We start from the raw sequence: 12,368 nt of genomic DNA on the forward strand, positions 1-12,368 counted from the left end.
CAGGACTACTGACTGAATCAACATAACAGTACAGGACTACTGACTGAATCAACATAACAGTACAGGACTACTGACTGAATCAACATAACAGTACAGGACTACTGACTGAATCAACATAACAGTACAGGACTACTGACTGAATCAACATAACAGTACAGGACTACTGACTGAATCAACATAACAGTACAGGACTACTGACTGAATCAACATAACAGTACAGGACTACTGGCTGAATCAACATAACAGTACAGGACTACTGACTGAATCAACATAACAGTACAGGACTACTGACTGAATCAACATAACAGTACAGGACTACTGACTGAATCAACATAACAGTACAGGACTACTGACTGAATCAACATAACAGTACAGGACTACTGACTGAATCAACATAACAGTACAGGACTACTGACTGAATCAACATAACAGTACAGGACTACTGACTGAATCAACATAACAGTACAGGACTACTGACTGAATCAACATAACAGTACAGGACTACTGACTGAATCAACATAACAGTACAGGAATCAACATACTGGACTACTGAATCAACATAACAGTACAGGACTACTGAATCAACATAACAGTACAGGACTACTGACTGAATCAACATAACAGTACAGGACTACTGACTGAATCAACATAACAGTACAGGACTACTGACTGAATCAACATAACAGTACAGGACTACTGACTGAATCAACATAACAGTACAGGACTACTGACTGAATCAACATAACAGTACAGGACTACTGACTGAATCAACATAACAGTACAGGACTACTGACTGAATCAACATAACAGTACAGGACTACTGACTGAATCAACATAACAGTAAAGGACTACTGACTGAATCAACATAACAGGACTACACTGAATCAACATAACAGTACAGGACTACTGACTGAATCAACATAACAGTACAGGACTACTGAATCAGCATAACAGAATCAACATAACAGTACAGGACTACTGACTGAATCAACATAACAGTACAGGACTACTGACTGAATCAACATAACAGTACAGGACTACTGACTGAATCAACATAACAGTACAGGACTACTGACTGAATCAACATAACAGTAATACTGACTGAATCAACATAACAGGACTACTGACTGAATCAACATAACAGTACAGGACTACTGACTGAATCAACATAACAGTACAGGACTACTGACTGAATCAACATAACAGTACAGGACTACTGACTGAATCAACATAACAGTACAGGACTACTGACTGAATCAACATAACAGTACAGGACTACTGACTGAATCAACATAACAGTACAGGACTACTGACTGAATCAACATAACAGTACAGGACTACTGACTGAATCAACATAACAGTACAGGACTACTGACTGAATCAACATAACAGTACAGGACTACTGACTGAATCAACATAACAGTACAGGACTACTGACTGAATCAACATAACAGTACAGGACTGACTGACTGAATCAACATAACAGTACAGGACTACTGACTGAATCAACATAACAGTACAGGACTACTGACTGAATCAACATAACAGAATCAACATAACAGTACAGGACTACTGACTGAATCAACATAACAGTACAGGACTACTGACTGAATCAACATAACAGTACAGGACTACTGACTGAATCAACATAACAGTACAGGACTACTGACTGAATCAACATAACAGTACAGGACTACTGACTGAATCAACATAACAGTACAGGACTACTGGACTACTGACTGAATCAACATAACAGTACAGGACTACTGACTGAATCAACATAACAGTACAGGACTACTGACTGAATCAACATAACAGTACAGGACTACTGACTGAATCAACATAACAGTACAGGACTACTGACTGAATCAACATAACAGTACAGGACTACTGACTGAATCAACATAACAGTACAGGACTACTGACTGAATCAACATAACAGTACAGGACTACTGACTGAATCAACATAACAGTACAGGACTACTGACTGATCAACATAACAGTACAGGACTACTGACTGAATCAACATAACAGTACAGGACTACTGACTGAATCAACATAACAGTACAGGACTACTGACTGAATCAACATAACAGTACAGGACTACTGACTGAATCAACATAACAGTACAGGACTACTGACTGAATCAACATAACAGTACAGGACTACTGACTGAATCAACATAACAGTACAGGACTACTGACTGAATCAACATAACAGTACAGGACTACTGACTGAATCAACATAACAGTACAGGACTACTGACTGAATCAACATAACAGTACAGGACTACTGACTGAATCAACATAACAGTACAGGACTACTGACTGAATCAACATAACAGTACAGGACTACTGACTGAATCAACATAACAGTACAGGACTACTGACTGAATCAACATAACAGTACAGGACTACTGACTGAATCAACATAACAGTACAGGACTACTGACTACTGGACTGAATCAACATAACAGTACAGGACTACTGACTGAATCAACATAACAGTACAGGACTACTGACTGAATCAACATAACAGTACAGGACTACTGACTGAATCAACATAACAGTACAGGACTACTGAATCAACATAACAGTACAGGAATCAACATAACAGTACAGGACTACTGACTGAATCAACATAACAGTACAGGACTACTGACTGAATCAACATAACAGTACAGGACTACTAACAGTACAGGACTGAATCAACATAACAGTACAGGACTACTGACTGAATCAACATAACAGTACAGGACTACTGACTGAATCAACATAACAGTACAGGACTACTGGCTGAATCAACATAACAGTACAGGACTACTGACTGAATCAACATAACAGTACAGGACTACTGACTGAATCAACATAACAGTACAGGACTACTGACTGAATCAACATAACAGTACAGGACTACTGAATCAACATAACAGTACAGGACTACTGACTGAATCAACATAACAGTACAGGACTACTGACTGAATCAACATAACAGTACAGGACTACTGACTGAATCAACATAACAGTACAGGACTACTGACTGAATCAACATAACAGTACAGGACTACTGACTGAATCAACATAACAGTACAGGACTACTGACTGAATCAACATAACAGTACAGGACTACTGGCTGAATCAACATAACAGTACAGGACTACTGAATCAACATAACAGTACAGGACTACTGAATCAACATAACAGTACAGGACTACTGACTGAATCAACATAACAGTACAGGACTACTGACTGAATCAACATAACAGTACAGGACTACTGACTGAATCAACATAACAGTACAGGACTACTGACTGAATCAACATACATAACATAACAGTACAGGACTACTGAATCAACATAACAGTACAGGACTACTGACTGAATCAACATAACAGTACAGGACTACTGGACTGAATCAACATAACAGTACAGGACTGAATCAACATAACAGTACAGGACTACTGAATCAACATAACAGTACAGGACTACTGACTGAATCAACATAACAGTACAGGACTACTGACTGAATCAACATAACAGTACAGGACTACTGACTGAATCAACATAACAGTACAGGACTACTGACTGAATCAACATAACAGTACAGGACTACTGACTGAATCAACATAACAGTACAGGACTACTGACTGAATCAACATAACAGTACAGGACTACTGAAATCATAACATAACAGTACAGGACTACTGACTGAATCAACATAACAGTACAGGACTACTGAATCAACATAACAGTAAGGACTACTGACAATCATAACAGTACAGGACTACTGACTGAATCAACATAACAGTACAGGACTACTGGAATCAACATAACAGTACAGGACTACTGACTGAATCAACTGGACTACTGACTGAATCAACATAACAGTACAGGATCAACATAACATAACAGTACAGGACTACTGACTGAATCAACATAACAGTACAGGACTACTGGGAATCAACATAACAGTACAGGACTACTGACTGAATCAACATAACAGTACAGGACTACTGACTGAATCAACATAACAGTACAGGACTACTGACTGAATCAACATAACAGTACAGGACTACTGACTGAATCAACATAACAGTACAGGACTACTGACTGAATCAACATAACAGTACAGGACTCTGAATCAACATAACAGTACAGGACTACTGACTGAATCAACATAACAGTACAGGACTACTGACTGAATCAACATAACAGTACAGGACTACTGAATCAACATAACAGTAAGGACTCTGACTGAATCATAACAGTACAGGACTACTGACTGAATCAACATAACAGTACAGGACTACTGGGAATCAACATAACAGTACAGGACTACTGACTGAATCAACATAACAGTACAGGACTACTGACTGAATCAACATAACAGTACAGGACTACTGACTGAATCAACATAACAGTACAGGACTACTGACTGAATCAACATAACAGTACAGGACTACTGACTGAATCAACATAACAGTACAGGACTACTGACTGAATCAACATAACAGTACAGGACTACTGACTGAATCAACATAACAGTACAGGACTACTGACTGAATCAACATAACAGTACAGGACTACTGACTGAATCAACATAACAGTACAGGACTAAATCAACATAACAGGACTACTGACTGAATCAACATAACAGTACAGGACTACTGACTGAATCAACATAACAGTACAGGATACTGACAATCAACATAACAGTACAGGACTACTGGGAATCAACATAACAGTACAGGACTACTGACTGAATCAACATAACAGAAATCAACATAACAGTACAGGACTACTGACATCAACATAACAGTACAGGACTACTGACTGAATCAACATAACAGTACAGGACTACTGACTGAATCAACATAACAGTACAGGACTACTGTACAGGACTACTGAATCAACATAACAGTACAGGACTACTGACTGAATCAACATAACAGTACAGGACTACTGGGAATCAACATAACAGTACAGGACTACTGACTGAATCAACATAACAGTACAGGACTACTGACTGAATCAACATAACAGTACAGGACTACTGACTGAATCAACATAACAGTACAGGACTACTGACTGAATCAACATAACAGTACAGGACTACTGACTGAATCAACATAACAGTACAGGACTACTGACTGAATCAACATAACAGTACAGGACTACTGACTGAATCAACATAACAGTACAGGACTACTGACTGAATCAACATAACAGTACAGGACTACTGACTGAATCAACATAACAGTACAGGACTACTGACTGAATCAACATAACAGTACAGGACTACTGACTGAATCAACATAACAGTACAGGACTACTGACTGAATCAACATAACAGTACAGGACTACTGACTGAATCAACATAACAGTACAGGACTACTGACTGAATCAACATAACAGTACAGGACTACTGGCTGAATCAACATAACAGTACAGGACTACTGACTGAATCAACATAACAGTACAGGACTACTGGCTGAATCAACATAACAGTACAGGACTACTGGCTGAATCAACATAACAGTACAGGACTACTGACTGAATCAACATAACAGTACAGGACTACTGACTGAATCAACATAACAGTACAGGACTACTGACTGAATCAACATAACAGTACAGGACTACTGGCTGAATCAACATAACAGTACAGGACTACTGACTGAATCAACATAACAGTACAGGACTACTGACTGAATCAACATAACAGTACAGGACTACTGGGAATCAACATAACAGTACAGGACTACTGACTGAATCAACATAACAGTACAGGACTACTGACTGAATCAACATAACAGTACAGGACTACTGACTGAATCAACATAACAGTACAGGACTACTGACTGAATCAACATAACAGTACAGGACTACTGGCTGAATCAACATAACAGTACAGGACTACTGACTGAATCAACATAACAGTACAGGACTACTGGCTGAATCAACATAACAGTACAGGACTACTGGAAATCAACATAACAGTACAGGACTACTGACTGAATCAACATAACAGTACAGGACTACTGGAAATCAGCATAACAGTACATGACTACTGAGTGAATCAACATAACAGTACAGGACTACTGGCTGAATCAACATAACAGTACAGGACTACTGGGAATCAACATAACAGTACAGGACTACTGGCTGAATCAACATAACAGTACAGGACTACTGGCTGAATCAACATAACAGTACAGGACTACTGGCTGAATCAACATAACAGTACAGGACTACTGGCTGAATCAACATAACAGTACAGGACTACTGGCTGAATTAACATAACAGTACAGGACTACTGGCTGAATCAACATAACAGTACAGGACTACTGACTGAATCAACATAACAGTACAGGACTACTGGCTGAATCAACATAACAGTACAGGACTACTGGCTGAATCAACATAACAGTACAGGACTACTGGGAATCAACATAACAGTACAGGACTACTGGCTGAATCAACATAACAGTACAGGACTACTGACTGAATCAACATAACAGTACAGGACTACTGGGAATCAACATAACAGTACAGGACTACTGGCTGAATCAACATAACAGTACAGGACTACTGACTGAATCAACATAACAGTACAGGACTACTGGGAATAACAGTACAGGACTACTGACTGATTCCAGGTAAAACCCCTTTGAATCCATAACAGTAAAGGACCCCAACATACTGATTCCAGGTAAAACCGCTTTTGATTCCAGGTAAAAAACCTTTTGATTCCAGGTAAAACCCCTTTTGATTCCAGGTAAAACCCCTTATGGAATCGGTTCCAGGGTTCTACCTGGAACCAAAATTGATTTTTCTAAGGAGTTCTCCTATGGGTACAGGCGAATAACCCTTAGAAACCAACAGAAATGCCGATATAATCTTGTTACAGCATACAATTCAGTCATACGCCTGCAGACGAGGACACTACCCCTTGGTTCATTCATTCATTTGATTTATTTCACCTTTATTTAACCAGGTAGGCTAGTTGAGAACAAGTTCTCATTTTCAACTGCGACCTGGCCAAGATAAACCAAAGCAGTGTGACACATACAACACAGAGTTACACATGGAAATGTTTGAAGTTCATGTTTACAGTAAACAAATAAAACAACAAATACTGTATAAGCCTATAATGTTACATTACCACACACACACACCTAATAAACAACAGCTCCTCATTCCCTACTAAGCACAGAATTATACTACGTCCTCTCTGCTGAGAGGTTATCAGCCAGATAGATAGAACACTCATTACTACTCAGACAGCACCTGTCAGCCAGATCAATAGAGACTTATAGATCAATAGAGACTTATAGATCAATAGAGACTTATAAACCAACAGATCAACAGAGAGACGTATAGACCAATAGAGAGACGTATAAACCAATAGAGAGACGTATAAACCAATAGAGAGACTTATAGATCAAGAGAGAGACTTATAGACCAATAGAGAGACGTATAAACCAATAGAGAGACGTATAAACCAATAGAGACTTATAGATCAATAGAGAGACTTATAGATCAATAGAGAGACGTATAGATCAAGAGAGAGAATTATAGATCAATAGAGAGACTTATAGACCAATAGAGAGAATTATAGATCAATAGAGAGAATTATAGATCAATAGAGAGACTTATAAACCAACAGATCAATAGAGAGAGACTTATAGATCAATAGAGAGACTTATAGATCAATAGAGAGAATTATAGATCAATAGAGTGACTTATAGATCAATAGAGAGACTTATAGATCAATAGAGAGACTTATAGATCAATAGAGAGACGTATAGATCAATAGAGAGACTTATAGATCAATAGAGAGACTTATAGATCAATAGAGAGACGTATAGATCAAGAGAGAGAATTATAGATCAATAGAGAGACTTATAGACCAATAGAGAGAATTATAGATCAATAGAGAGAATTATAGATCAATAGAGAGACTTATAAACCAACAGATCAATAGAGAGAGACTTATAGATCAATAGAGAGACTTATAGATCAATAGAGAGAATTATAGATCAATAGAGTGACTTATAGATCAATAGAGAGACTTATAGATCAATAGAGAGACTTATAGATCAATAGAGAGACGTATAGATCAATAGAGAGACGTATAGATCAATAGAGAGACTTATAAATCAATAGAGAGACGTATAGATCAATAGAGAGAATTATAGATCAATAGAGAGACTTATAGATCAATAGAGAGACTTATAGACCAATAGAGAGACGTATAGATCAATAGAGAGACTTATAAACCAACAGATCAATAGAGAGACTTATAGATCAATAGAGAGACGTATAGATCAATAGAGAGACGTATAGATCAATAGAGAGACGTATAGATCAATAGAGAGACGTATAGATCAATAGAGAGACGTATAGATCAATAGAGAGACGTATAGATCAATAGAGAGACTTATAAACCAACAGATCAATAGAGAGACATATAGATCAATAGAGAGACGTATAGATCAATAGAGAGACTTATAGACCAATAAATCAATAGAGAGACTTATAGACCAATAGAGAGACGTATAGACCAATAGAGAGACGTATAGATCAATAGAGAGACGTATAGACCAATAGAGAGACGTATAGATCAATAGAGAGACTTAGAAATCAATAGAGACGTATAGATCAATAGAGAGACGTATAGATCAATAGAGAGACGTATAGATCAATAGAGAGACTTATAAATCAATAGAGAGACTTATAAATCAATAGAGAGACTTATAAATCAATAGAGAGACTTATAGATCAATAGACGTATAAAGAGAGACGTATAAACCAATAGAGAGACGTATAAACCAATAGAGAGACGTATAGATCAATAGAGAGACGTATAGACCAATAGAGAGACGTATAGATCAATAGAGAGACTTAGAAATCAATAGAGAGACGTATAGATCAATAGAGAGACGTATAGATCAATAGAGAGACGTATAAATCAATAGAGAGACTTATAAATCAATAGAGAGACTTATAAATCAATAGAGAGACTTATAAATCAATAGAGAGACTTATAAATCAATAGAGAGACTTATAAATCAATAGAGAGACTTATAGATCAATAGAGAGACTTATAAACCAACAGATCAATAGAGAGTCGTATAGAACAATAGAGAGACGTATAGATCAATAGAGAGACGTATAGATCAATAGAGACGTATAGATCAATAGAGAGACGTATAGATCAATAGAGACTTATAGACCAATAGAGAGACGTATAGATCAATAGAGAGACGTATAGATCAATAGAGAGACTTATAGATCAATAGAGAGACTTATAGATCAATAGAGAGACTTATAAACCAACAGATCAATAGAGAGACGTATAGATCAATAGAGAGACTTATAGATCAATAGAGAGAATTATAGATCAATAGAGAGACTTATAGATCAATAGAGAGACTTATAGATCAATAGAGAGAGTGCCTTGCTCAAAGGGCACATAATCAGATTTTTTTCCCCCACCATGTCTGCTCGGGGATTCGAACCAGTGCCCTTTCGGTTATTGCCCCAAACGCTCGTAACCGATAGACTACCTGTCTAGACCCAGGTCGTGTGCTCCAGTCCCAGGTAGTGCTCTGCATAGGGAATAGACTGCCAATGATGATAGGCTTTGAAAACAAGTGTGCAACTACCAATCAATGTGTCTGATTTATGGACGCACGCAACATTTAAAAAAAGGGTATTATTTGGGCTCATTTAGCCTGGCTCATCAATATCATGTTGCATCACAATAGAAATGTGATTGTTTGTCAAAAGTCAATTCATTTCAATGGTAAAATGACAACAAATGGACAAATATCCTGACATGATTTCAGACTGTAGAGAACAGCCAGCACCGTCTCGGTGTCACCCGTTCCAAGGAAACCCTGTTATCATAGCGCGCGCGAGGAGGGAATGAAGCAGAGGTGCACGCTCGTGACAGCTCGTCATTCCAGAAAAAACAGAATTCACAAACTAGTGAACAAGGTACAAGTCCACTTCGACCATCACATTAAAAAGTAACACGACTGAATCAAAACGAAACCAACACACTCATAACTACTAACCGTTTTGTTGCTTGAAGGACTGTGTGGATCCCGAGTGATGCACCATAGTATCGTTTGGTTGGTGCTAATTATTTCCACCGTAAATTAAATTATACGCTCCGTATTCCGAAAAGCGAGGTTACCGAATACATGGGAAACTATGATGAGATTGCGTAGGTGTTCTGACAGCAGCTATCCATGTCCAGTAACCTGCAGTCATCACAGCAAGGATGAATAAAGCCACATCAACACCTGTACTGATCTCCTCTCCTCCCTCCACATGTGGCTCCCCCATCCATGGCTGTTGTCATGGTAACGGGCGGGAGGGGAGGTCCCGTGATGGCCCCATGGTCCCTCCTCTCCACCCCCTTTTTCCGCACACAGCGAACCTGGTTCTGAATTTAGGCCACTGCTTCTGCTCAGTAAAACGACCAAATATTTAAAAAATTACAAATAATAATATCCATTCTCCTTGATAAAATATCTTCATGACACAGGGTCTACCACCCTCACCACACCAACATCGACTAATTGTCTGTCCTGATTGGCAGCATTACCTGGGGGTGTCCTGGCTGGCAGCATTACCTGGGGGTGTCCTGGCTGGCAGCATTACCTGGGGGTGTCCTGGCTGGCAGCATTACCTGGGGGTGTCCTGGCTGGCAGCATTACCTGGGGGTGTCCTGGCTGGCAGCATTACCTGGGGGTGTCCTGGCTGGCAGCATTACCTGGGGGTGTCCTGGCTGGCAGCATTACCTGGGGGTGTCCCGACTGGCAGCATTACCTCGGGGTGTCCTGACTGGCAGCATTACCTGGGGGTGTCCCGGCTGGCAGCATTACCTGGGGGTGTCCTGGCTGGCAGCATTACCTGGGGGTGTCCTGACTGGCAGCAATACCTGGGAGTGTCCTGACTGGCAGCATTACCTGGGGGTGTCCTGACTGGCAGCATTACCTGGGGGTGTCCCGGCTGGGTGCATTACCTGGGGGTGTCCCGGCTGGCAGCATTACCTGGGGGTGTCCTGACTGGCAGCATTACCTGGGGGTGTCCCGGCTGGGTGCATTACCTGGGGGTGTCCCGGCTGGCAGCATTACCTGGGGGTGTCCTGGCTGGCAGCATTACCTGGGAGTGTCCTGACTGGCAGCATTACCTGGGTTGTCTTCCGTAGGGTTACTGCTCATGGGACTAGTGAGAGGATGACCTGAGATAGCGAGAGCCTATAGGGCTTTGAGGCAGTTACCTGCTGTTCTGAAGCCAATGAAAGTCTTTAAATCAAATCAAATTTATTTATATAGCCCTTTGTACATCAGCTGATATCTCAAAGTGCTGTACAGAAACCCAGCCTAAAACCCCAAACAGCAAGCAATGCAGGTGTAGAAGCACGGTGGCTAGGAAAAACTCCCTAGAAAGGCCAAAACTTAGGAAGAAACCTAGAGAGGAACCAGGCTATGAGGGGTGGCCAGTCCTCTTCTGGCTGTGCCGGGTGGAGATTATAACAGAACATGGCCAAGATGTTCAAATGTTCATAAATGACCAGCATGGTCGAATAATAATAATAAGGCAGAACAGTTGAAACTGGAGCAGCAGCACGGCCAGGTGGACTGGGGACAGCAAGGAGTCATCATGTCAGGTAGTCCTGGGGCATGGTCCTAGGGCTCAGGTCAGTTGAAACTGCAGGAAGACAGGAAGAGCGATAGATGCTCCCCATCTCCTCCCATTGGGCTCTGCTACACCTGGAGTTTCCACAGGCAGTCTAAACCAGGATAGACAGGTCAGGCAGGCTAAACCAGATGAGACAGGCTAAACCAGGTTAGGCAGGCTAAACCAGGTTAGACAGGTTAGGCAGACTAAACCAGGTTAGACAGGTCCGGCAGGCTACACCAGGTTAGACAGGTCCGGCAGGCTAAACCAGGTTAGACAGGTCCGGCAGGCTAAACCAGGTTAGACAGGTCCGGCAGGCTAAACCAGGTTAGACAGGTCCGGCAGGCTAAACCAGGTTAGACAGGTCCGGCAGGCTAAACCAGGTCAGACAGGTTAGGCAGGCTAAACCAGGTTACATTTACATTTAAGTCATTTAGCAGACGGTTAGGCAGGCTAAACCAGGTTAGGCAGGCTAAACAGGTCAGGCAGACTAAACAGGTCAGGCAGACTAAACCAGGATAGACAGGTCCGGCAGACTAAACCAGGTAAGGCAGGCTAAACCAGGTTAGACAGGTCCGGCAGGCTAAACTAGGTTAGACAGGTCAGGCAGGTTAAACAGAGGCTGGTTATGAGGCTGTGAGAAGAAACTGCCATGCAATCAATACTGTC

The 12,368-nt window shown here is 40.5% G+C and overlaps 1 protein-coding gene across 1 annotated transcript in view; it reads right to left on the reverse strand.

The window, feature by feature from the left end:
* The window catches only part of LOC135509758 (anoctamin-3-like), a 97,672-nt gene extending 87,344 nt beyond the window's left edge, over positions 1 to 10,328 (reverse strand). The window contains 1 exon segment of the mRNA XM_064930660.1: positions 10,085 to 10,328. Coding sequence (XP_064786732.1) covers positions 10,085 to 10,130 — 46 coding nt within the window. The 5' untranslated portion in view covers positions 10,131 to 10,328.
* Positions 10,329 to 12,368: the final 2,040 nt, after the last annotated feature.

This window comes from Oncorhynchus masou, chromosome 22, assembly GCF_036934945.1.
Source record: "Oncorhynchus masou masou isolate Uvic2021 chromosome 22, UVic_Omas_1.1, whole genome shotgun sequence".
NCBI lineage: Eukaryota > Metazoa > Chordata > Actinopteri > Salmoniformes > Salmonidae > Oncorhynchus > Oncorhynchus masou.